Genomic DNA, 27,906 nt, shown 5'->3' on the forward strand with positions numbered 1-27,906 from the left:
CTGAAGTGGTGTTAAATACCCAGAGGGCTCCACTAGATGTCGCTACCAGCCTGTAAAGTTCACCTCATCCCCTTTCAGAGAAAAACAGCTCAACAATCAAACAGGATGCTCTAAAAATACAGCAAACATCTAACCAGGACTCAGCTTTAACAAGCTGCCAGTAGTGGCTCCTTGCCGCCTCATCCATCGGTGTCGGGTCATTAGGGGTCATTAGGGGTGATTAGGGGTCATTAAGGTCATTAGGGGTGGTTATGGGTGAGGGGGTCAGGGCAGCATGTTGGGGGTTCTGCCAGGCTGGGTTCCTGATGGGAGTCTGGCTCCTCTCCAGGGGGGAAAGCCATAACTGGGCCATTGTGTTTCCCGCTGAGCCAACTCGACTCACCCGCAGGCCGCAGTCTGAATCCTCACTTCATCTCATCTTTGTGGGAAAAACCATCTGCTTCTGATGGGGAGGATCCGATGAGGCTTGTAGAATTTAAATTTCGGGGTTTTTTTTTTTTTTTTGTAATTCTATAAAGGTAAAACAATAACAATAAAAACATCAACAGACCTCCAAACTCTGCTAATGTCATTTGGATTTTGAGATAAAAACTCTTGTTTTCAAGAGATTATGACAACAGCATCGATTTTCTGTCCTGGTAATAATCATTTAAAACATTTTTTGAAGCAGTTTTGTAGATTATTATAAGCTTTGTGCAGCAGATGTCAGTTAATTTGGTGAGCGATTCACACGTAAACGCATTTAGATGAGATCATTTTCAGTTCTCATTAGTTTATTCAGCAAAACTGGCAATCTCTGAGACTTTTAAGATATCTTTAAATGTGGCTTGAATGCAGTTTTCAGAGGAGCTTAAAATACAAAATCATCATTTATACATTTCCCCTCAGTGTTGGGGAAATAATACAACACCTTGGAACTGCTGGGTGTCTGTTTTAGACATTTTATAAAACCTTTATCCTACAATTTTATGCAATGCAATGCAAATTATTCCTATTATTTTTTTGTTTTTGGCCTTGTCTGTGTTCTGCATGCGTGCGTGTGTGCATGTGTGTGTGTGTGTGTGTGTGTGGTGTGTGTTTAGATATGTTCTATATTTTAGTTAGATCAACTTCAAAAATGGAATTTATAATAATTTTAGTATTTACTTTCATTTCTGAATGGAGTTGCATAAACAGGTTTAATTTTCCTGAATACTTATTGACAAAGGTTTCACTTGGCATTAAAAGATTATATTTCTTTATATATATATATAGATATATATATATATATATATATATATATATATATAATATATATATATATATATATATATATATATATATAACATGTATGACTTCTTCTAGTCCTATTTAAACAGAGAGAACTTAGAATCAGTAGTTCAGTGTTTATACTGTCTGTAACAATTCAAATAAAACATGTATGATGGAGGAATCACAGGCCTGGGAGTGATTTGTGAGTTTTTTTTCTTTAAAGTCGAATCATTCTGCACCTGAATGCGTGGAGCAGAGTCAGGCAGGCGCTGAGGTCCAAACCCTGCAGACTGCAGTGCAGCGTCCTGTCAACCCTCCAGCCTGACCTTGTTTCCCCTCATGCAAATGATGCTGCAGTGTTCGTTTACAGTGACGGGACGTCACACTCTTTTCCGCCTTTTAAACCTCCCGTCCGTCCCATCTGCTCAGGCAAACCTTCAGGTCTTCCAGGATTAATTCACACCGTGATTAATTTGGTTAAAATGTCTAATATTTATGAACGAAAAGAGTTCAGGAAATTTCTGATGTATGAAACCTGAACCTCTTTGGCTTTCTGCAGGACTGGATCATGAAATGAAGAAACTTATATTTTAGCTAAAAGCTGCGGGGAAACATGTTAGATCTGTGACTAAACACTGTTCACGAGCAAAAATGTTACTATTTCTAGTTGGAACTGCAACACAACCTTTATTTTTTATTTGTTTTCTTCCAAAGTGCTGTTATCCTCACCCATGAACTCTGCATCAATCCATCTTTCAGACTGTTTTCTCAGACTTTATCACATATTTATGGAATTCGAATCACCAACTAGCTTCCAATGCATGTGTGTGGACTGAAGGAAAACCCTCACATGCACAGGGAGAACATGCAGCTTTCACACGGGAAAGTGTCCCAGAAGCTCTTCCAGCATGACTTTTTTCCCCTTAATTAATATTTGACAACATTAAAAACATGGAGAATTCCATCCTTGCATTGGTAGAGTACTGACTGGTTCCTGTTACACCACAAACCCAGAACGTCACAGTAATCACAGTTCCAGACTAATTAGCAGATATTTCAAACCAGAATGACACAAGTTGGTGTTTTCATTGCTAAAAGGTCCAAACACAGTTAAAATAAATGTCTTAGTTCACAGTGATGTGAGAGGGGATCAAATAAATCTCCAGATGACACATTGGAAATGTGATTTATTAACAAATACATGACACAGAAAGGAGTTACTGTTTCACAGATGAGGCGAGTAAAAAAGTCTTAATTCTGAATGTGGTCGGTCTCTGACGTTGATAATGGTGAATTCGTGTGATAAAGGAGAAATAAAATCAAGTGAAATAACTGAGCGTGGATGGAAAAGGTGAAAAATAACAGCATTACACAGACGCATATTCTTGCTGGAGACCGCGGCGGTGGGATCCTGAGCGCGGAGCCGTCCTCTGGCGGGCAGTGGTGGGGGGCCACCCTGGTGTTGTGAAATAGCCGGGTTATAGGAGGTGTGTGTCATCGGCCTGATTCACAACACCAGCTGCAGCACACACACCTGAGAGGCTGCTCTTCTGCTGCTGCTGCTGCCGCAGGTCCTCCAACACACACACACACACACACACACACACACACACACACACACACACACACTGGCACATCTGCGTCTGATGTTAGAGATAGCACAAAGATCACAGGAACGAAAGAACAACTCATTTAAATGGAGATTAAGTGGCCTTTTTTACTTCTTTTTAAAGTTAATTCTGAATGTCACGCTGCAGCAAACCATCTGGGAGTGATCAACAACAACAAAACAACAATTTCTAGCTTGTATATTATCCAGTTTCTAAGATAAAATCAGAAGGCTATCAAATAGGAAAGCCTAATTTTGTAGTTAAAACTGTTCACATGACAAGAATAAAATAAAAAAAAAAGCATATAAATGACAAATAAATCATTGATCATCCAAACAAGCCAACACCATGATGAAATGATGCTTGTTAAGTCAATATAGCTGACAGGTTTCCCTTCTGCATACATGGAATTCCTGCAGAAATAACAGATGAATTGTGGCCGGTTTCCCTTCAGCTGAGTCTCAGGTTTGTTTTAATACATTAACGCTACTTCACTGGGAGGTCAAAGGTTGAAACGGGTCTTTCAAAGCTATTTCCTATTAACGGAAATGCTTCTGTCCAGCTTGGAATCTGTTCAGAACAGGCTCATGTGACTTTAAGTGGAGTTATTTAGGACGAAGCCGTCCCGGTGCGACAGCGCGGAGCCCGCAGTGCTTGGCTCGGCTCGGCCCGCGGCCGCGGACGAACCCGACATCTCGGCTCGAGCGGGCCAAGACAGAATGAGCCTCCATCTGTGTTCTCTCAGGCCAGACCGGAGGGCAGGGGGCGGGCCGAGGGGCGACGCGGGGCGGCCGGCTGGTTTCACCGTTTCACCAGCGGTGCCAGATCAGAGGGACTGATGGGAAAGACGGTGAGTTTTGGGGATTTCAACTCCCTCCTGCCTTAAAAACAACAACCCCCCTGCACCGAGCTCTCCCAGCGATCAGGCCTTCCACTCAGAGACACAGATTTCCCTCCAGCCCTGAGAGCTGAGCTGAAGCCAGCCGACCATCTGCCGGGTGGACGGGACATGTCACACACACACACACACACACACACACACACCGCGGCCTGTGGAAACAGCTCGGCCACGGCTGTCGTTTTAAACCGCGTTACAGTAACATCTCATCGCGCTCTCTGCCCCCGAGGACAGACAAAAACAATTCAAATCTGACCTGAAATCAACACTTGGGTCTGTGGAGAGACGACGGTGTGTGTGTGTGTGTGTGTGTGTGTGTGTGTGTGTGTGTTACAGTATCTGGACCAGCAGAAGAGCTGCTCTTCAAAGGGAAGAATCGGGAGTTTATTTTCAGACTGGAACAACTGAACGCGCTCATGAATAATACAGCTGGATGAGCTCTGATCACCGAGCTGTCTGAGGTTTGCCTCATTATTTATTCATGGGAAATTAGATGAAACAAACTGGATCAAAACGACAGTAAAACTACAAATTAGTACCTCTATACTCTGTGTTTCCCCTTATTTTTAGCAGGAGGTGACAACACACACTCGGGGCGTGTGGTCTGATTAACTTCAGGGGCAATTAATGGTGACGACTGACGGAAACGTATTGGATTCACTGTGAAATATATGGACTCAGAGCTTCAGTTTAAGGCAGAATGAACAGGGACAACATTCTCTATCTGCCTTTGCAGGAGGACTGCAAAAAAATACAGATATCTATGATTATTACTGCACATAATTTGACATTTTGAGGATCAAGTTGACAATGAATTCAAAACATGAAGCATATTGTAACATTTTAAGGTATGAATACATGATGATTGCAGGAACTGAAACACTGAGTATAAATTTGCCATTTTGAACACAAACTCTAAAGACTAAAATGTTTCTGTTGTGCTATTTCCTCCCTTTGGCATCTTAAACTCACGACTAAAATAACGTGAAGTTAAATTAAAACACTACTGAAAAGTTGTTTGCCTTCATTTCAAAATTGTGAAACATTGCTTTTCTTTCTAATTCATCCCAAACACATTTTCAAGGCTATTCAATGAATTTAGTGAGTCACATGTGAGGGAGGAAAAACCAACACCTGGGAAAATAATGTCCATAATAATCAATTTTCCCAAAATCAGAGAAACCTTATTAAAGTCAAACTGGGTTTCAGAGACTCATTGCTGAAACCTAAAGTACAAAAGTCACACGATGTAAACGGCAAGTATATCGTCCCTTTAAGTGCAAAAACCAGGTTTTATGGACGTCAACAGTTAAAGGTCAAAAGGTCAAACACCTTCTGCAGCAAAAATGATCGGTTAAAAGCAAATGAGAAAAAAATGTGATGAACGTTAAATGCATGAAACAAAAAAGAAAAGATAACTTAAAAGCAACATTTTTTTTTTTATTATTCCAAATGAATCAAGGTACAAATATGAAACAACGAAATGGGAAACGAAGCAGAACAAAAACAAGAAACTCAGACGGGTGGATTAATGAGCTGATGGGTCGCCTGTGCAGAATAAAACGACAGACAGATGACTGAGTGAAGGGTGTGTGTGTGTATGTGTATGTGTGTGTGTGTGTGTGTGTGTGTGTGTGTGTGTGTGTGTGTGTGTGTGTGTGTGGTCTCAGGTCATCAGTAACTCCATCTGCACCAGTCTGGCGTTGGTGTCTCCGGCCATGTTGTAGGGAATCATCCCAGCGAACGTGATGAGCGCTCTGGCCTGGCTGCGCAGTTGCTGTTTGGGAGGAGAAGAAGAAGAAGAAAAAGACATAAAGGAGAAGAAGAAGAAGTGTTATCTGCAGCCAATGTGAGACGACACCATAACCAGTAAGTCTTTACATTTAAATCGTAATATTCATTTATAAGTCAGTTTTTTTTTTTTTTTTTTTGGTGTGAAGTTATAAATTAATGCACGTTACAAACCATCTGCAGCCACGAGCCGGAGCTGTTTAAGAAAATGCTGCTCCAGCGCCACAAAAAAACCCCTCCATTACTCCTGTATCTGACTGACAGACCGCCACATGCGGCCAAAAAAGAAAAAAAAATCCACACTGCAGAATTTAAACTAAAAATGATTTGGAGTAAGAAACTTCAAAAATGCAAGTTGACATGCAAGAATGAATATTTTTGAATATTTTCATTCATTTCACCATTTTAAGTGGTGTCTAATACACTTTACAACACACTATTGATTAAAAATACGGATATTATTAACCCTTTACTGGAAACTCCAGCCGTAAATAAACTCCTCTATGTGCCGTTTATATACGACAAAATCAGTTGAAAATAAACAAAATGACCAAAACCATCCATATTTCAAAGGACTAGTTGATAAGAAACAGGAATAATTGTAAAATTATCCAATATGGTCTTCGATAAAAGATGCAATAAAACACTTTTCTCCCAAATGATGTAAAAGCAGTGCAGAGGAGCATTTGCTCACCATGTCTCTGTCCTCCAGGGTCCTCTGCGGCCGGCCCGGCGTGCCCGCCGGCGCCCCCTTCAGGCGCTTGTACTGCGTGTACAGGATGTTCATGGTGGCCAGCAGCACCTCGGACAGGTTGTGTCGAACCTGCGGAAGCAGACGGCGGTGTGAGACGCTGCCGGGGGGGGGGGGGGGGGGACGGCGCCGGTCCGGGACTCGGCGGACGCACCTCGTCGCTGAAGTTCCTGAAGGCGGCGACTCGCTCCTCCACGCTGTCCTGACTGAGAGGGAGCAGCTTCAGACGCTCCATCACCTGACACACACACCACACACACACACACACACACACACTCATCGAGCCGCTTCGTGCATCTGTTCTCACTTCTCCCTGGACTGTGAATCAGAGCTGCTCTCACGTCGTACGCCGGTCCACGTGTCCGGCGTGATACTCGTCGAAGAACGTCATCAGATCCAGCAGCAGGTAAAAGGTGCCGTCAATGGTTTTATCTCCGGCGATTCCTGAGAGCGATACCCTGCGCGGTGATTTGGGAAAGAAAACAAACTGAAGAGAACAACTATAAAAATATCTCAAAGTCCTGTTTTACTTTTCTTGAGAATAAAAACGGCTAAAGGAAAACCTGACAAGTCAGAAAACAGTGAAGCACGAGAACCCTGAGCTCATCGGATAAAGTCTGACATGAAGTCCTTTTTTCACTGGTCTTCCAGGATTCTTAGCAGTGAATAAAAAGCACAAACACGACTAAATCCAGAAAACACTGCTAAAGCCCACACAGCAGCAGGGTAGCTTCTTCTGGGCGCCGGCGGCGCTTACCGCTCGGCGATGGCCACTGCGGAGTTCTTCAGCCTCTCCTTGTTGGACTGCGGCGCGCTGACCTGAGCGATGACCGGACTCAACAGTCTGTTCATCAGCTCCAGAACCTTATCGGGGTTCTGCACGGCGACGAGACACGGGGACAGGGGCGGACAGAGGCGTCAGACCGGCGGAGGGAGGGGGACGGGGGGACGGACGGGGACGGACGGGGACGGGCTCACCTTGGCCAGTTCGTAGAGTTTGACCGCCTCCTCGAACAGGCCCTTGTTCTCGGCCTCCAGAGCCACTTTGCTGATGATGGCTCTGGTGTCCCCGGCAAACTTATCGATGACCCCCCGGCTGGAAACAGAACGCGGACAGAGTGAGTCCGAGAACCGGGCAAGTCTCCTCCGTGAGCTGCTGGTTTGATTCCAGCGGTGGAGGGAAGGCAGACAGCGATCTAGTAGGATCTACTCTACAGTCTTTTATTTTGAAAAACAGCCATTCCCAACCAGTTCCCCATGTAAAGCATAGCTACACACACACACACGCTGTGTGTGTGTGTGTAGCTATGCTTTACAAGGGGAAATGGTTTTAGCTGCACTGTTCAGAAACTTGCAAATTAATCTCCGATAGTAAAAAAATTCCTGAACGCCTCATTATGCATCAGAAACATTTGACAGCCTCGATGTCGGTGCGGACTCGGAGACGGGCGGCGAGGCGTCGGCAACGTTTCATCCCACGCAACGCCGACGACGTTAAGAGATGTGAATTTTTCGGGGGAAGAAAGGCGCCGCGAGGAGCGGCGGAAACGAGGCCTGACGAGGAGCCGTTTGATCCGCGACGGGCGAACAGAGCGCCGCTGAACGGCGGCTTCCTAACGTGACGGACGCCTGCTGAGAGGAGAGAGAGTTTCTGACCACGGCTGACTGACTGAACCCCCACAAGGAGCAGAGACGATGAGTGGCAGGAGAGACGGAGGGAAACGCAGAGTGGCGAGAGAGAGAGAGAGAGGAGGGGCGGGGAGAGGAAAAACCCGACGGATGAAAGCCTACCTTCCTGCTGCCGTCCTTCTCCAACCTCCCCAACAGCATGTCAAACTGTGAACACACACACACAGACAAAGAAAGATAAAGAAAAATAAAGATTAAGAAAATACAATCATGAACAATGTGTGAAGCAGCTCAGAACTGGCGTGTGTTCGATTCTTTAACCCCCAAACCAGTGTGTGAGAAACCCTCCACCTCCGGAGGTTTATTCCCAGTTAAAGGAAGATTTGTCATGTGGGATCTTTGGTTTTTTTTTTCCTCTGACATTTTATTTATTTATTTGTAAAAAAAAAAAAAAAAAGGCGATGTGCCGGCTGAGCTACAACAGGCGGCGCATACGAACAGCATTAAACCGACACTGTGACGTCGGGGCGTAACGTCTGTGTGTTTAGCAGATAGAAAAAAACAAAGGAAGTGTTTCAGAAAGAGACGAAAACTGCAACACAGGCCAAATTCCTCATGTGTCGACAAATAGAATTATATACGCTTATAATAAAATAGAATTTAAATGCCAGAAAAATTAATAGACAAACACATTAGATCAAATTTGAAAGAATTCACGTTTTTAAAATCACCCCAAAAGCTCAATTTAATTTTTAACTTACATTTCCACACACACTCTTTTTTTTAAATTTATTTACAAATAAGATCAAACTGTGAAAAACCAGTTGGTCTCAGTTAGTAATAATAATAATAACAATAATAATAATAATGGATTTTATTTATAATGCACTTTACATTTGTGGGCAAATCACAAAGTGCACAATCAAGATTATCAATTATTATTGCGATCAATCAGCAATTAAAACCAGAATTTTATTGACCTGTTCATAAACGGTGTTGGACCTCTTCTAACTTTTAGACTGGAGCTTATAGCAAAATGAATTTAGATCTAATGAAGACGACTTGATAAAAATAATTAATAGTTTTACCTGCTGCTAATATGTTTTTGTGATTTCTTGACAAGAAATGAGAATAAAAAAAAGAAGAAGCAAAAACAAAATCAAATGAAACAAAAACAAACAAATATATCACGGAAGAGAGAGGCCTCGTGCTCAGTGCCTCACACTCCTCGAGCCAAACATTTAGACTCGCATTAACAGTTCAGAAAAAGGAAAGGAGCTCTTTTCACTACTTTTGCAGAAACAAACAGTGGAGTGAGGAAGGCCTCCACCCTCCTCCTCCTCCTCCTCCTCCGTGAGGTGAGGCTCAGTTAAACGACGCCAACGCCGACTGAACGGCTGCACGTGGTTTTTTTTTTTCCCCTTCCCAGAGTGAAAGAGTGTGGCTCACCTCCCGACTCTCGATCACCAGCTCGCTGACGCAGCGCATGAACATGTTCTCTCCCTGGCTGTCCTTCTCATTGCTGCGGAGGAAAACGTCCAGCCGAGTCAGGGACAAACTCTCAGACGGGAGGGTCAAAGGAAGCGTGCCGCTCTTACCGCAGGAAGTAGAAGTACTGCAGGGCCTCCCGCGGGTCGGTGGACTCAAACTTGCGGGTGTAGAGCATGAGCAGGCGGATGAAGTTCAGGCGGCGCACCATGGGCGGGTCGCCGGGCTCCTGGCTCACTGCGGGGGGGGGGGGGAAACGGCGTCAGCGGCTCGTCCCGACCGGACGGCGGCGGCGGCGGCGGAGGCGGAGGCGGTACTCACGCAGCTGGGCGCTCTGGCCCGACGACTTGAGGAGCAGCCGCAGCTCGTACAGCACCAGCGCCACGTGCACGGCGTGGCTCCGCAGCCGCTCCACGCGGAACAGGAAGGCGATGGCCGCCTCGAACTGGGCCGTCAGGAACAAGACCTGGAAGTACAGGAAGGGCTGCTGGCTGGCGGAGAAGTGGGACTCGCCTGGAGGACAGAGACGGAACGGGAAGACCAGCGGTCAGAGCAGAAACCCAGGCGTCCAGGTGAGCGCAAGCTGAGCGCAGGTACTTAGTCATCAAGTTTACTTTTTAATTATAATTCCTAATCCTCTTGTTGGCTGGAAGTTTGAGGAGGAGAACAGGGTGGACCGTGTCAGCCATTTTCTCGCCTTATCTCAGCCTTACAGCGTTTTAGTTCAAAAAGAGAGACGGAGGGAGGGAGGGGAGAGGGAGTGAGTGATGAAGAGGAGGGAAAAAAGGATGGAGGAGGAGAGATAGGAGTTTGGGGCGGGGGGGGTTCGCCGCAGCCGGGAGAGGAAACAAGAAATGAGCAAAGGACAAATCCACGCTGGAAAAGAAATGAGAAAGAGGACAAAAATCAGTGGGAGGAAGCGGGGACAGCTGTGAGAGGAGGAAAAATGACGGGAGATAAACAGCAGAGGACGGGGGCGCGGCGAGCGAGCGAGCGGCGGGGAAACGGGGCGGACGGGGGACGGCGAGCGGCGCCGCTACGTGCGAGAAATGAAGATGGCTTTTCCGGGGGCTTTGAGTCCCGCTGTGAAGCAAGATGGAGGACAAGGAGGAACAGTGTGCCAGACAAGCCAGGGAGAGGAGGGAAAACAGAATGAGGCTTGGGGCTGCGCCCCCCGCCGAGCAGCAGGAGCGGCGGCGGGGGGGTGGGGGGGGTGGGGGCAGCAGAGAGGACGCCGTCTTATCTGAACCCAGCAGCTCCACCCACGGAGGAGGAGGCGGCACCGGGAGACAACTTTACTCTCCTGGACCAGCGGGACGGAAGGTCGGAAGGCCGACACACTCCTGCTTCATGCGACGGGAGGGGGACGGCGGGACGGGGGGGACGGGGGGGACGGGGGGAACGGGGGACAGGGGCCCGGCGGCGCGACGGCGTTTTTTATTTTAAATGATTTTAGATGAAAAATCAAAGTGTTTGAAAGTTATTATTACACTTTGAAATCGTAATTAAAGTTTGCAATCATGGCTCCATTGACCATCCCATCGTGTGTGTGTGTGTGTGTGTGTGTGTGTGTGTGTGTGTGTGTGTGTGTGTGTGTGTGTGCGCTCTGTTGAGATAATAGCCCTGATATAAACGGCTAAATAAGTCCAGTCCATTGAACTTCTCTCCGGACCACTGGAGGGAAATTACAGCTCAGACCCGAGCAGCGATTTTCAGCGTCCAGATTGAATCTGGAGCATCAAAGCAAATCGAACTTCAAAACAAACATAACAGACTATAAAGAACGACGTCTCACTGCTGCATTCAGACCTCTCTTCTAAAGCGCCTCTCCTTTACTGTTATTATATTTATTTCAATAAATATCTGAAAGCAACGTTATTGAACCACCTTTTATGTTTAATGTTCCATTTTGAAAACATCTAACTGCCATAAAGTTTGCAAACTCACCCAAAAAAACATTTTAGGCATTAAAAAGCATCTTTCCCTCTTTATTTATTTTTTTAAGGTACCACTCCCTCTGCAGCACAAAGAGTGCAGAATAAACTCTGAGAAAAATAAAGCCCTGAGTCCCGTCTTGGAATATTTATTGTGTTGAAACATAAAACACTTGGAGGGATCGAGGGGAAGCAGCATGAAGCAGCCAGGAGGAGGAGGAGGAGGAGGAGGAGGAGGATGAAGATGGGACCAACATAGTATGACCTCGATTGGTTTTACAAATCCATTCATCCTTTATCCAAAATCAGAGTGAAAACACTCAGAAAACAAGCAAAGACCTATTGGTGCATCCTAAAAAGAAAAAAAGTAAAAAAAAAAGGACTATCATTGAAAAGTAATGTCTTGTCAGGTACAATTAAACGGAAAAAAACGAAAGTTTCTCCATTTTGATTCAATGATGGGAAAAGTTGGTGAGCGGCAGCTGCAGCGCTCAGGAGGAGGAGACGATTCACCAACTGAAGATCACACTGTGCGCTGCTCTTTCCACGACGGGCTGTTTTTAACCTCATCAATGACAAACGGGCCTCCTGGAAACTGCGGGCCGACTCGTCCGCAGCAGCAGCTGCTCAGGCTCAAGGGCACTGAAGTATTCAGAGGGCTTCACCGCACCGAACCGAAGGAAAAACACGCAAGTTTTGGAAAAAAGGCTGAAATATTCATATCTTTTTGCTTTAGTGCTGCTGAATTATCCAACAGACTGTTGTATTTCCCTCCTGAGAAAAACTCAAGATATCAGTGGAAGAAATTTGGACAGACTCTACTGCTTCGCTTTTATTTAGTCTATTTTCAGGTGTTGAGATCACGTCATGGTTTGGTTGGTTTCTCGGCCCGAACGGTCTGAATCTTATCAGTCTTTAAAGATCCTCTCCAAGGTGGACTTCATAAAGTGGACCGATCGGCTGTAAGACGTCGCTCTTCACCGAATCAGAAGCAGCGAGCTTCAGGACACAGAAACAGCGTGGCTGCCACGCGCGAACGCCACCGGAAACAAGCGAAGCCACGCCGATAATCCAGCTGTTGTTTTTAGTAGCGTTAAAGGATGAACTTCAATATGGAAGATTAATGCAGACACGTGGCGTTTTGGCCATTAAAATATAGCTCTGATTGTCTGATTGATAGCAGAACTGTAAAACGTTCTGATGAAATGTGTTTTCCACATTTCACAGTGCTGCACTTTCTTCTTATCATTTCTTTAATTTTCTTATTCAATATATTTCAAGGTGTGGCGGCATCAGAGGATTTATCTGATCATTTTTAGCAGATTAAACCCAACGCCGGGTTTTGGCAAATCAGAGATCAGAGCTGAGCTGTGGGGAAATTAACGACGGTAAATAACTGCCAGACATATGAGTGAGCTTCAGGTTAAACCGTAAATGTGATACCGATCAGGTTCTTGTTGACAGCATCCTGTCTCATTATTCTGATTTCAAGGTGACAAATGAGGCAATAATCTGAAAAATGCCTACGATCCTGTTCAGTTAACACACACGTGTTGGCAGTCCATCGGTTTCGGAGAGTGTGTGTCGGCGTGCAGGTGGAGCACAGCCTCGTACCGTAGTCCTCCAGCAGCTGCTTCTGGAGCTGCGGCAGGGTGAGTCTGTCCTGAGGAGAGCTGCTGCCGTCGTCGTCAAAGCACACCTGGTTCAGCTGCAAGGCAACAGACGACGCACGTGACACAGTCGAACCGGAGGAAAGACGCAGCTTCCCTCAAAGACATTCCATTTGAAACAGAAGCCTGTCACTGTGCGGACGTCTCACGCTGGTCACACAGCGCAGCGAAGCGCCGTACCTTGAGCCACAGGTAGTCTTCAGTCTTGTCCGCCACCTCGCCGTGGTTGTCGCTGATGTCGCACTTCCCGATCAGGCAGTAGACGGCTCTCTTGTAGGGGTCGGCGCTGTTCCTCAGCGCCCGGCGGTAGTGCAGGCGGAGCTTGTTCTCCGAAGTCGGGGAGAGACTGGGAAGGACGAAAGGTAGGAAAATCGATTAGAGCGGCTCTGAGACGGAGCGCGGCGCCGACCTTTCTGGTCTCGGAGGGGGCGGGCGGGACGGCGAGGCGGAGGGTTCCAGCTCTCACCGCCTGTCGGGGCTGTTCATGTACTCCTGGAACCAGCTCTTGAAGTCTCCCAGCTGATGCTGCACCCGGTTCACCACCTGCATGGCGGCGTTCAGGTCTCCGCAGCGCAGGCAGTAGTAGATCACAGCCCACACCGGGTGGCCTTCGATCTCGCCGTCCTGTGGCGCACACAAAACACACGCACGCACGCACGCACATTTAACACCCTGGTCACTTCTTCAACCTTTAAACATGTTGAGGAAACTCGAGTCTCGGTCCAGAAGTAAAGCATACAGGTACAAAAACATCTGACAGAAAAGCACATTATTTCCTATAATTTAAAAAGTGAAACATATACGTTTGCTTTATCACCCACAAAGTGACATATCCAAGATTTTTTCTTTTTATTCTTTATAATTTTATCATTTGATTCCATAAAAAAATTACAGTATCTCAAAATATTTCATATGGAGGGTTTTTTTTGTTTCCCGGACTAAAAAAAAGTATTTACCTTTTCACTGCTATTGTCATTTTTTAAGGTTACCTGTAGATCTTCATTTCAGTTGTATGAACTGTTTGATTTTCTATTAAAACAAAAATGTCTTGGCCCTTCAAACCCTGCCCTCGCCTCTTCACCCTCCTTCTCCAAATAATTTAAATTTATTACACATGAACTGATATATTTTAAAAGACAAATCAGAAAACACCATTCTTAAAAACAACTACAATATCAATTCTTCTCTTTATTGCTAAAGATATTCTGATCATCACAGTTGAGAGTTTTTCTTCACAGAAGCTCACCTGGCCCTCTAGTTTGATTTGTCTCATATATACCTTTGTGATAGGATCAAATCTCTCGCATGTCAACAAATTTTAAATGGTTTAAATGCAGCGAGCGTACGACGAGTGTGAGGATATATGTGGTATTTCTGACCGGAATGAGATCAGACAAGTAGCAGAAAGGACGTTGAAGAGTGTGTTGCTGCGTGCTCTACCTGCATGCCCGGCAGGGGTCCCGGCAGTTTGATGTTGAGGAAGCTGCGGACCAGTTGGTACGTTCCGGGCACCCCTCCCAGGTGAGCCTGATGGAGGTTTCCGAAGACGGTCACCATGGTGTAGTTCTTATAGCTGGAGAAGAAACACACACACACACTGCTGTGAGTCTGGATTAATCTGGTCTTTTTTTTTTTAGTTTCTATCAATTAAAGATTTCCAACCAATAACTAACTATATCAGGCACCTGTTCTCCAGGAAGCTGAGCGCCTGGCGCACGAACGCCATTTGCATTTCGACAGATGTGCGACTCTTGAGGGTGTCTTTGGCTGGAACCAGCAGCACGTCCGACATCTGCTTCACCATGAGCCACAGCTCCGACACGTTCTGCAGAGCGGCGACAGACGAGAGAGAGAGAGCGAGAGAGAGAGAACGTTACACATAGGAAGACAGACGACGGAACCGGAACGTCCCGGACCAGAACCAGACCGGGGCGAGTCCTCTCACCTTGTCGTCCAGGCTGTCTGCCACCGAAGCACAGAGATCGCCCAGACTGGGCTGGATGTGGCCGTTCACAATCTTCTCATTGAAGATGTAGATCTGCAGGAGGCGGAGACGCAGGGAAGAGAAGATGCGACACGTTCAGGAACATTTCTCAAGTTGTTGAAACTCCGACAGCGGCCCTAAGGCCATCTGGTGAAATGGTTCACCACGAAAAACAGGAAGAAGAGGATCAGAATGTTCAGGAGGTCGTCGAAGAGGATGACGAAGACGAGGCAGATGACGCCGCAAGCGATGTGCCGACACATGGTCGGAGGGTCTGAAGCGCCGCGTCGCTCGCCGGGTCGCGGACGGAGACAAAGGCAGCGGCTCAGACCGGACGGAGGGGAGGAGAGCGAAGAGGCGGACATCAACCCCCTCCGCGGCCCCCGATCGATCAATAAGTTTGATCTGCACCGCCCCGGCCGGCTGTGGCCTCGTTTTAGCCACGCATTAACACTGACTGCATCAAGCTCACCGGACTGGAAACAAACAAATTCCCCAAAAAGTAACCAAAATGAAAGCAAAAATTATCAACAGCTAAAAGTTTGGTTTTTTTTAATTGTAACTGGAAGGAAAAATCTGACTTGTGTTCACAGCGACTGGATTATGAGTGTTGGTCTATTTCAAATAATTTCTAAATAAAGAAAATGATTCAATCAATCAATCATGACTGCTTTTACCAAAATAAAGCGTTACGTCCGGCGATACGGTAAAAGTAAGCTTCAGGGATGTACGCTGACATTTAAATAATTAGCATTTTATTAATCCAAGAAAAAAGTAAAATCATGATTTTGAACAGTGAGCTGTTCAAAATCATGATTTTAATACAAATCGCACAGGGAGAACATGCAAACCACACTTCTACATTTCTGGTTCATGACCTGCAGAGGTCTGTTTTTAAACTTCATGTTTCAATATGTTTGTCATATTTGTGTAGATGCCTCCTCTCAGACCACCGGACCATAATGAGGAGAAAATAAGAGTTGGGAAACGAGGCCGACGTGTTTGACTCGACTTCTCCCTTCCATCTCTCTGTCCATCTATCCTGATTTTTTTGTTGCTCTTACAATAAAGACTTCTTTAAATATATGAAGTATTAAAAATATCGCCTAATTCTGAAAGAATGTGAAAGAAACCTGACAGAAATGCACAAAAAGAAAATAAACACATTTCAGGCTTTAATTTGATAACGTCCAACATTCAGCATTTTTAGCCATTATTAAATCATTTATAACAATATCTTATTGCTTCTTGCTTTGTGTAAATATTTAATTTTTTTTCTTCACCACAAAAACTATTTCTAATGTTTTCTACTAAAATGCGTTAAAACTGCAATAAAAACAGTTGACTGTGCTCATATTTAATCATTACAGACATAAACCACAGGGGTTTGTGGTTCGTGATGCAAAGAAAAAGCACCGTGTCTCCTCACCTGGATTCACACTGTGAAATGAAACGGACGGCGAAACAGAAGGAGACTCACCTGCCGTCCGTAAGCCACCTCCACGCTGTCCAGGGCGCTCCTGCCCGGAGCCGTCACCTCGCTCACAAAACTGGGCTGGAGACACACCAGAAGGGTCTCAACACACTCATATTCTGCATTTCCTGCTCAGACTAAGGAGTAATACGTCCCCAGCGCTGACATAACACCGGCCCAGTGCGTGCTGGGAAAAGGCACGACGGGATGAAAGTCTTAAAAACAACGGTACAGACAGAAATAGCATCGGTGAGTCTGAGATGAAAGGGTTATTTTGGTACTCGGATGAGTGGGATGACACTAAAGAGAACAATGTGTCATGAAAGCTGCTCCAGAGAATTCGGATTTGCTTTCAACTCGACGTATTCAGTCCAGGAAGTGAAAAGACGCCGCCAGAAAGTATCTCACTTTCTGAGTAATTCTGCTGAGAATTATTATTTTTTTATTTTAACATTGTCATTAACATATTTTAACAGTCCACAAGTTAAAAAAGAAAGAAAGAGGTCACTCATATTTGTTAAGCTCACTGCTTATAATTCACTACGAAATATGAGACGGGTGGAGAAACTCTTCAGACTCAAACAAAGAGAACCCAGTTACGACGTTTCTTCCTTCGTGAGGGAAACTGAAAGCACTAATGCATGCATTAAAGCTGCATATCACCAGTGCATGAGGAAGTGCAGGTGAGCCGAGGAGGCGCCGGCGTTACCTCCATGTCCTGACTGAAGTCCAGAGCGTCCTCTCCTGCTCCCAGCAGCGTGTGCAGCACCCTCTGCTTCACCTGCTCCCACTGGACCAGCATGGACTCCCGGTGGTACTCTTCAGCCAGGAGGAACGTCTGCGGGACCAGCGCAGGTCACAATCACACCAAAAAAAACCCCCAACTTCCTACTTTTATTCCCTGCACTGGCTGTAACTTCTCCTCCCTCGAGTCTTCCAACCGGCTCAGAATTCCTCTAAACCTCCAAGAGGATGATTCGGTTACAGTGAAAGCATCGAAGCAGCAGGCGGTAAATTATTCAGACTGAATCTGCAGAAGGTGACGAATTCAACAGCAATCAAGCTTCATTCAACCAGGGCTGAACACCAAGACTTTCATTGTGCTTTACAATACGTCCAGCCAGGTTACTTCCATTTTGGAAATGAATTAATTTGATCCACACTAATAAAAATATCATCACGATAATAACGATTCTCATGTGCATACATGTAGGTTTTTTATTACCCCTCCACCACAAAAGTGCTTATTATTGATATAAATCGAAGGTTCAGGACATTCTTTCACTTTGCACAACTCTAATAATTTGTTGCATATAAATGGAAGTAAGGTGTGTGGGAAGCTGTATCGTGCATGTCAGATAGACGCACACACACACACACACACACTCATAGAGCCCAGATTTAGCACGCAGAGCCCCGTCAAGACGTCGCCGCTCCACCAGGACGCCGTGCGGTCTATTTTAAATCTCCGCAGAGATTCAAAAGTAAGATAATGGGAACGTGAGATAATTGAATCTCCAAGCTCAGGGAGACGCAGATCTGGTCTGGAGCCTCCGTTTACTTTGTTAACTTGGTCAATCTCTGGATCTCAAGGCCTCCATGAGTCGGAGGTGCAGAGACGCATCGTGTTTGGACAGAAAGCTGCGACGGGCCGCGGCCTCCGGGAGCGGACGCCGTTTTTCCACTGCTGCGTTGCGTAACGCTGCCGTCTTTCTCCCACAATCTCATTTAAACCCATTTATTAGAATTATTGAATTTTCCTAATGTCAGATATATCATCATTAGATTTCGGGCTAATACTGATATAGATGAGACAGATAAGAGAACAGAACTGACATTGGCAATAACATTTAGAAACTCTGGGCAACTTGGACCGAGTTACGTCAGGGTGGGGGGGCTCAGATAGAAATCTGCAAGAACATCTAACATCCCCTTTTTCTCTTTAATTGTCACTGCATTTGTTTCTCTTCTTCTTGTTCTTTTTTTTTTTTGTTTCCCTCTCCACCCTTGCTCTCGAGTCCCGTTTTTCACTTCCTCTCGGGGAGCAGGGGAGCGATAATGGGAACGACAGCTAATTAAACGCGGGGCCTATTAGCTCGGCACATCAGGGAAGCCATTTCAAAACCATTCCCCAAAGGTTGGCACCAGAAGGACTTTTAGATCACAGCAAGCAGAAATTACTAAAAAAATTTGCCTTTAAGTGTTCAATATTGTGATGCACTCATGTTCTCTCTCTCTCACACACACACACACACACAGGGCAGTATAGAAAAGTGATGATTTTGTAAAACTGAGCATAAAACTATGGAGCCAAATTGATGTGCTTTGTTTAGTTTCGCCATTTCACTTGCAAAAAAAAACAAAAAACTGAAACAACAGAGAGACGTGGCCTGTCTGACTCTGCAAACGTCTTGAAGCTAATTCCCTCAACTGCAGGGTTTAAATTCTATTACTGCCTGATTGTGAGCGTGGATGCGATCAGACAGCGAGCAGATACCGACCCTGCGGCGAGACTCCTCGATGGCGGACAGGAGGGCGTTGTCCCTCTCGTTCTTCAGGAAGCCCTGTGGACGGAGGCAAGAGAGTTTCACCTTCGCTGCAGTCGACTGAACCAAACAGAAATAAAGCGTACGCAGTGCGTTCTGGGGGGAGAGATTTAGCCGGCGCACCACCGTTTGCTCTCGAGTCAGAAGTCATTTTGCAGGTTGTTGTTGCTTTTTTTTTTTCTGTTTTCCTCAGCTGGGATTAGCACAGGCTTTATTTTACAGAGAGGCAGAGCGGAGGATCGGGCCGCGCTTTTCACTACGAGGCGGCCATCACTCTGACCTCCATTTGGTGTCAAATCAAGATGGCTGCCGCTCCTGCGCGGTGATTTTATACGATAGCTCACCGAGGGGGCGAGAAAACGTCTCGGATTCAGAAAGCAGGAGCTCTTATGCAAACACTCGAGAGCAGAAGAAGGAGCAAAATAACTTCATAGCAGCTCTTCTGGGGAGAAAATGACCGTACCTGTGGAACTTTTTTTTTTTTTTTAATTACTGTGGAACTTTTCTTTTTTATTACAGGAGTGAAACAAATTATAGAAAAATGTCAACAGAATCACCCACAATCCTGAGAGCAAATTAACAAATGATTACAATAGAAAACAGGGCTAATTTGTGTGAATATCTTCACCCAAATACAGATTAAATCTTCATCAGATCTTTGCTTGAGATAGCAATTAAAAAAAAAAAAAAAAAAAAGTAAATTGTGGCGGTGACACTGAGATCCCAACGAAAAACCACCATAAAATCTTAGTGTCGTTGAGGATCCGGCTTTATTGCTTATTATTCAATTATTTTCAAATAATTGTGGCACAAGTGGATCATAAAACACAAAGAGTCCCAATTATAATTTACCTGAGTTCTCACTGAAGCGTTTAGCATCTAAATTTGCCTTATTAACAGAAAACAGGTGCAATGTTTTTTGCTTTTTCGAAAAATAAATGCAAGCATTTCCAAAATACCTCTCGCCGTTAAGCCATACTTTTATCATTATTAGAGAGAAAACAAAGTGGGATTTTCTCATGCGTTTGGCAGAAGGCAGGTGCTGATGTGGAGTCCAGCCACTCCTTGTTACACAGGAAAGCCCTGAGTTTCGCAGCATTGCATCGCAGGCCTCCTGCCTGTCTGTTTAACTGCTAAACGGCTCCTTCGCTCGGCAGATAACGGCATTAATTCACCGATGAAGGTTTGTCTCCGTGTCTGGAGCATTCGGGAGAACCAGGCTCCGGTTAGGGACAAAGCATTTGTCAAAGCCAACAAGAGATTATTTTGCTCTGCGGGGATGTGGCGCTCGCGCTCCTGCCCCCCCCCCCCCCGCCCCCCCTTCACCCTCGCCGCTCGTCCACGATGACGAGCCCGCTTCGATCTCATTTCTACTTCCAGAGCTCTCAGGCTTCACCTCTGCCTGTCATTGCGTTGCCGTCCGGGTCTTTTGCTCTCGTGCCTCAAGTCACTTTCTCAAAAAGTAAAAATCGAGCAGCTCCACTGAGGACTATTGCTTTTCAGACTCATTCAAATCCAGCAATCTTCACAGCTTCTGAAAAGTGCATAAGCAAAGCACAATCTATAAATCGGGCCCTCTAAGAGAGTGTGATCGAAACACAGAGATGTTTTTAAACTGGACCAGTGATTGAGAGGAATATTGATGAAATAGCAGCTAGCGTTTCCCAGCGTGAGGTCTCTGGCCACTGAGGAGCGTCTGGCCCTGCTCACACAGCCGCTGCAGCATCCTCACTGACACATACTGTAGAATATCAAACCATTCACCGATGCTGTCGTTTCAGATTCATCCCATTCTCTCACCCGGAATCTGCTCTTTGCTGAGAAAATACTAACCATCTGTGACGGGTATTTTAACAGACAGTTAACGGTCTTCTCATCTGAAAAACTAGACGATCACCTGGAGAAACGAGAAATTACCGAACCATAACGAGGATGTTCCCAAACAAAAAAAAAAGGAAAAAAGAATGAAAGTGGTTGCAGAACATGCTGCTCGGCTCCAGAAATAGGACAGAGGTGTGTTCTGCTGCAGCGGAGCTGCTGCAGGTGCTTTGAGTTCGCATGAAAACTGACCGCCGGTCCTGGCGGGTGAGCTGTGCGGTTCCTGCTGGTCGGCCGCGGCGGACGGCCGCTTGCCTCCCTCCTAAATGGGTCAGGGATGTGCCTGCGCGCTGAAGGAGCGGCAGCCTTTCAGGTCACTACGCAGCACAGAAAGAGGAGCGGCGCCGGTCATGCCTCCCGACGCCGAGCCATGCTGCACGCAGCGGTGCGCTCATTTACTTGATGCATATTTAGTGCAGCACCTAATGAAATACTGGATGCTATTAGTCTCACTGAATCCATTAGGACAGACAACAAGCTTTTTTTCTTCCCCCCTACTGCCAGCCAGCCGGCCGGCCAGCTGAGCAGCGTTTACTCTTTTGGTCCATTTCTCATAGCCTTAACTCCCCTCTGCCCGCTCTGTCCCTCTCCCTTTCTCTCCCCATCTCACATTTTCCCAGGAGAGGCTGAGAATAGCGCTATATTTAACCACTCTAAGCAGAGAAGAGCTCAGGTCAACGCTCACTGGAGAGCTGCACTGGATAAACGAACAGAACAGAATAAAACGGAACAGAATAGTGGATGTAGTGGAGCTGGATGAAAGAGAACAGAATAGATTTGACAAGAAAAGAAACAAATTAAAAAGCTGCACACAATAAATATACTGGACAAGGACAGATTACAAACAGGACAGAGTAGAACAGCAGATTTTACAAAAAAAACCACTGAATGAAGGACAAAAGATCAAAGTAGAGCAGAAAAGAACAGAATAGAAAAGAAAAGAACAGAGCACATAGAAAAGAATTAAACCAAAGGGAACAGAACAAATGAACAGAACGGAATAAAACAGAACATTAAATAGAAAACATCAGAATATAAAAAGTCAGATTGAAAGAAAGACGAATAGAACAAGAGTTTTTTTTTCTTAACAGGACAGAATAAATTCAGGACACAAGAGTAGAAAAGAACAAGTCGGCTTGGAAAAGACAGCAGTGACGAACAGGGAGCAGAAAACACAGTTTCCTCTTCGATACATCAGGAGACCAGGTCTGTCATTGTGCTTACTCTTCCGGTAAACTAGACGAAGAAAGACGAGACCGACATCTTTTCCCAAAACAGGCAGGAGACGGGGGGTGGGGGAGGGGGAGGGGGAGGGCTACGCTGGGCTACGCCGGACTCCTCTGGACTTCGATCAGCATTTCTGCCTGAACAGGAGGCAGATTTGTAACCGCTGTTATTTCCTTGCCTGTCGCCAAACTGACCTTGCCTACGCACAAATAATTTTTATTCTTTTTTTTTTTTTTTTATGGATGCGTTAAATGTGGAGGAATGATTTCCCCAGGAGAGATCGATGAAGTGTGCAAAAAAGAAACACTTGTCGTCTTCGGTGCACTAATATCGTGTTTTATTGACAGAACTAAAGCAGGAATACCCACTCAGCACAGCGTCCCCGTTAATTTTGACGGCAGCTGAGAGACTTGGTCTGTTCTTCAGTCTGAGACACTTTGTACCAGGAGTTCACACTGACTGCACACTGCCAGCGCCGCCATCTCCTCCATCCATTCATTCCCAAATGGTACAAAACAGTAAATTCAACAGTCACGTCAAATAAAAAAGAACCGAACAACAAGCTGAAACATTCAAAACGAAAACGAGTGAGAAAAAAAAACAAAAAAAAAAAAAGGAGAGAACGCAAACATGAAAATAAAAGCATCCTCATTACTGCCAATGATCAATTCAGCACCGAGCCATTGGTACACATCTAAAGATGTAGATTTGTGTTGCCCCACCCCTGTATTGTGTATCCTCAGAGATCTGCAACCCACTGTGAACACCCACAGCCTGCTGGCCAGACAGCCCCGAAGCTTCCACAGGAAGAGGAACACAGCCAGAGAAATTGATTTAATAAAGCCTGATGAATCAGGAAATGCTTGATTGTCACAAAATACAACATAGGACGAGAAGGGCTGGGTGGAGAGGGACAACCGAGGACGCCTTAAAGGGAGATTACAACTGCTGGAGGTTCAATCCTTTGTCTATAATTTCTGCAACAATGTGCAGATTTTATGAAAAATCAATGGACGTCTGACTGCGTCAGTGGAAACGCACCAAATTCCAGCAGATGTCATCGTATTTTCGGGAAATAACGCAAAAGAGACGCTAAAACTTGGACGTCGTTTCTTCATTTGAACATGTTAACACGGACACATATGCTCTCTCTGTGTTCTGGCACACAGGCCCTCTTCCCATGAGCGCCGTTACCACGGTCGTGTCATCCACAGCCGAATGCCATCTCTTAAAAAAAAAAAAAACAAGGAAAATTATTTATCCGCTCTTCAGATCTGCCATCATGTTCCTGACACACTGAGCGGAGCGGGGAGTCGTGGATGTACATGGTGTCTAGGAATCAAGGGGCTACGTAAGGACACAGCCAGAGAGCAGTTTGAGGGTAAAGCAAGGGAAGCAGCTCCGCTCGCCGTGCCAGTCATCATGGAAGTGAAATCACCGGGCGTTCGTCATGACACCGACAGCAGACCATTGTCCGAGCGGGTGCTAAAGGCAAACCCCACCCTTCGCTCCGTCACTTACGCGGCTGAATTATATACGGAACACGCAAACATGCTTAAAATGCATGAGTAAATTCAGACGGGGGGAAGACGGTCGCTTCCTTGTATTAATATTGATTCATACAATGATCTGTATTCTCACTGTTCAACGGCGGAAAACGCGAGGGGAGGCAACGAAGGACTGACAGGTGACAAAAAGAAAAAAGTGTGACAGACAAAGCACATGCCTGTGCGCGAGTGAGACAGTGAATGAGTGTGTGTGTGTGTGTGTGTGTGTGTGTCCATGTGTAGGCGATACTTACTCATGCTGAGAGCCTCGTTGCCTGACTGGCTGGCCGGCAGACAGAGGGATGAGGAGACAGGATGTGACAAGGAAAAGTGAAAACACTTTTGAGTGTCTTTGTCTGCGTCTGGCTTTCTGAGCTCTGACAGCCCAGGAGATGCGTGACGCCGCTCCGCCTTGACGTGTCAGGGCGGCGGCGCCGGCTCCCGCCGCCATGCTGGGGCGTGTTCCCTGTGCCCTGTCGAGCTGGCATGGCGGTCCGCTTGCAGCCCTTTCTCCCTCCCCCCCCCGCCCGCGGTGGAGGGAAAGCAAGGCCGGCGACTGTTGCGAGTGAGCTGGAGGACTGGGTGGAAGTGCCACATCGAGACTCACTGGAGGTGGTTTTATTGTCGGAGGGCCGTACCAACTGCGATCAGACGCAGGGGGAATCCACGAGAAGGAGCTATGGATTCATATAGAATATCAAGTCCTGCCGCCAGCTGACACCCCCCCCTCCCCCTTCAGCCGCCATCCTCCATCCCCTCTGCCTCCCTCTCTCTCTCTCCCTCCTTCACTTCAGCCGAGCATGTCTGACGGCCCTCTGCCTCCTCCCTCCCTCGATCCCACTCATTTTCTTCCTTTTTTTATCCATCTATGCATCCTTCCTTTCTTCCCTCCCTCTCTCCTCCCTCCCTCAGCTCAATGCAATTATAGTAATGGATTTTTTCCCCCTCGGTTGATGGCTTCCGACATCCTGTCTTGAAATGAGGCTAATCATGCTCTTAAGGGTCATGTTTAGTTAATGAAGGGTTTGGGAGGCACATGGGGGGGAAGGGGCGGGTGGGGGCATTCCTATAAGCAGACTCCAGAGCGCATGCATGCGTGCGTGCACGTTGCACACACACACACACACACAGACACAAAGCGGGCATGTTAATCCACATACCTTCACTCGGAAGTTCTGTGCACAAAGCAGAGTCTCATACAGCCGTGTCGTCGCGTCAGCAGCGCTCACACGCAGACGAATCGACTTTACACACACGCCTTCATTCATAAGCGCACATGACGGCGAGCGACTGACACAGATACCGGGGTGCAAACGCAGCGCAAGGAGCCCGTGCACGAGACGTGCACGCATAGATCCTGCGAAGCTATGTCAGGAGTGCTTGTGGATTTCGGCAGATGCTCTGGGCTTAGCCAACTGCACCCACTGAATACATGCCATCACTGCTGAGGGGTGTGTGTGTGCGTGTGTGTGCGCGTGTGTGTGTGTGTGTGTGTGTGTGTGTGTAAGGGGGATGGAGAGGGCAGAGGAAAAGAGAGCGAGGATGCAAATGGGGGGGAATGAGAGGAAGGGAGGTGATGTGAAAGAGAAAGGGGAGAGTAAGCAGAGAGAGCGGCTGCGAGCGAGCGAGGAGAGGTGAGCTGAGGGAAAGGAGAGAGAGTGAGAGTGCTGGCAGTGAACGATGGAACAGTGAAAAGTGAGACGAGGACACAGAGATGAAAAAAAAAAAAAAAAAAAAAATTGCAACCGGTCGCCATTTTTCTACCAGCTCTGCTCCTCGCCTCCACTTGTGCAGTTTTCTGTTTCTGTGCATTGCTGTGCGATTCCGAAGCTTCTCTCTTCTCAGGTTTTTTTTTTTTTCCCCCTCCGTCTCTTTGTTTCTCCCTCCTCTTTGTTTTATTTGCTCTATATGCAATATTGCATGGCGGCGTGAACAAATAACCTGCACGCGCACAACAGGGACCCACGGCGTTTCCAAGCCGGCACAAAGAACATACGTTACAAACACCGCCTCCGAACAGGGTAAAAGGCTGCCTGCAAATATGGACATGAGCGCGTCACGCTGCGTTACATTTTAGGGGTCTGGATCTACCTCGAAACCAAAAAGAAAAAGAGATCTATTCAAAAAATGAATAACTTAAATGCAGAATTATGTCTATATTTTAAAAACATTGATAAAAAAAAAAAAAAAAAACTGAATCCACTTCATTTTGAAGCACAAGTGATTTATTTTTTAATGATGTGGAACAGAACTGTTTGTTATCTTTTTCAAATATGATGATATTACAGCTGCAAAAAAGACATTTACTGGTGTATTCTTAATTCCCCGCAGTGATATGTGGCCTTTTTAGGTCGATATTAAAGCCCCTAAGCATCCAACAGTCATTTCATAATTCCCTTTCTTTGTTGATTTTGTTAAAATACCTGACAGCAAATCAGATGCGGATTTTTTTTATTGTGGGGGAAAAAAAAAGAAGAAATGTTTCCACCTCCCATTCGTATGTTCAAATGATAAATAACAGATGATATGGTAACATTTGAGGAAATAGGATTATAATACAGTGAGATTTCCTGAAATCTTTCTTCCTGAAGTCAATAGATTTTAGAGTTTTTCATTGATCAGTGTGGACAAACCAAAGGGAATGCTATTTAAACGTGAATCGGCTGCCCATTGTTTGTCTGGTCTGCGCCACGAGCCGCCCTCGCGCTGCGACTCGCCGGCTATACAGCCTTCTATAGTAAGATCCTCACTAATTTGTGCTCAGCCATATATACAGACACATCATTCACACACCACTGCCCTCCGAATGTGTGTGTGTTCGGCACAGGAGCCGTGGAGGCATGCATCCGCTCACTCACGCAGAAACACACACACACACACACACACATTCATAAATAATGGCTGCACGTTTGCGTTTCCTTTGAGTCTCCTCCACCAGGTTCGATCACCCCGATTCCTACTGCTCCATATCCTTCAAAGCTAAAATAAACACAAAGATATAGAGTGAAACGGAGCCGAGGGGGTCCACGTGTTGGCGGGTATGCGGCGATATCGCCGGCTCGATCGGTGCTGCAGCAGTCAGACATGACAGATCCATGCTGTGTTCATCACTTTAAAATTGTGTGTGTGTGTGTTTTTTTTTTCCTATAAAACTGAGAAGCATCACTGTGTGATGCTGCGAGACGATTTCAGCAGTGCAGGATTCTCATGCCTGACTCTGGGCTCTCACACACACACCGATTTTAAAGATACAAAAGAGAGCAATGAATCAAACACATTACACACTACTGGAGATGAATTCAGTTTCAGTATCAGTCTGGACATCTGTGCAAATTTTAGCTACAAACCTGCGTAACTCTAAAGCCTAAAAAAAAAATGATAATACTGACGCAAATGAAACGCAGTAGATGTCATTGTTTCATTTTTTTCCCCTTCTAAATCACTACGTAACCTTGAAGCGTGAAATAATCTGTCTAAACCGACCACAGAACCTGTTTTATGATGAAATATTATTGTTCTGTTAGCACAATAGCACCATTAAACTCATCACAGCCTCATTATATTGACATATTTCTGTGTAATCAGAACATGGAGAGGCAACCCTTTCCTGTCTCTAATAATCAATTCAAATTGTAACTAATTTACTATTGTCAGTGGAACTTTTTTTTTCTCCATAGTCCATTATCAGTGAGGTATTCATGACAGTGTTGCTTTTAGTCTTTTTAATAACAAAGTACAAATGAACAATTACTTGCCAGTGCTGTAGAACACCAAACACCAATAAAGCATGCAAAATGAATACAAAAGAAGAAATCAGCCATTTATCGTGGATCAAACCCACTGTTCTCAATACGATAATTGCAGACATTCTTTTGTTCTTAAATATAAAAAAAAAAACAAAAACAAAAACAAATGTAGGAAAATTTAAGACTTTGTGAGGATTTGCAGCCACTCCAGTCCATTAAGCAGGACGCTGCTACAGCGTACATTACACTTTGTGTGCAAATTATCTGTGATTAAACCTGCAGAAGTGGACTTGGCCACAATTAAATGCACTTGTAGCATGAGGTGCAGACTTTAATAATGCTTTAATGTGTTTTTTTTCCCAAACATCTCTTGGTCATTAACCTTTGATTTCGTCCCTCCCCACACAGCAGCTCTCCTGTTCTGTGGCTTGTATGGTTTCAGCTATAAAGTTGCTGAAGGAGCAATTAACATGAAAAAAACT

General features: G+C 45.6%; 1 protein-coding gene across 1 annotated transcript in view; it reads right to left on the reverse strand.

The window, feature by feature from the left end:
- Positions 1–5,185: 5,185 nt before the first annotated feature.
- Positions 5,186–27,906, reverse strand: part of nup93 (nucleoporin 93) — a 29,465-nt gene continuing 6,744 nt past the window's right edge. The window contains 20 exon segments of the mRNA XM_030096709.1: positions 5,186–5,536; positions 6,245–6,373; positions 6,456–6,539; positions 6,643–6,653; positions 6,656–6,759; positions 7,059–7,177; positions 7,280–7,397; positions 8,079–8,137; positions 9,380–9,452; positions 9,529–9,655; positions 9,740–9,931; positions 12,967–13,060; positions 13,203–13,368; positions 13,489–13,646; positions 14,463–14,595; positions 14,708–14,847; positions 14,968–15,060; positions 16,487–16,561; positions 17,190–17,318; positions 18,982–19,044. Coding sequence (XP_029952569.1) covers positions 5,426–5,536; positions 6,245–6,373; positions 6,456–6,539; positions 6,643–6,653; positions 6,656–6,759; positions 7,059–7,177; positions 7,280–7,397; positions 8,079–8,137; positions 9,380–9,452; positions 9,529–9,655; positions 9,740–9,931; positions 12,967–13,060; positions 13,203–13,368; positions 13,489–13,646; positions 14,463–14,595; positions 14,708–14,847; positions 14,968–15,060; positions 16,487–16,561; positions 17,190–17,318; positions 18,982–19,044 — 2,178 coding nt within the window. The 3' untranslated portion in view covers positions 5,186–5,425.

The sequence above is a fragment of the Salarias fasciatus genome, chromosome 7 (genome assembly GCF_902148845.1).
Source record: "Salarias fasciatus chromosome 7, fSalaFa1.1, whole genome shotgun sequence".
NCBI classification, from domain to species: Eukaryota; Metazoa; Chordata; class Actinopteri; order Blenniiformes; family Blenniidae; genus Salarias; species Salarias fasciatus.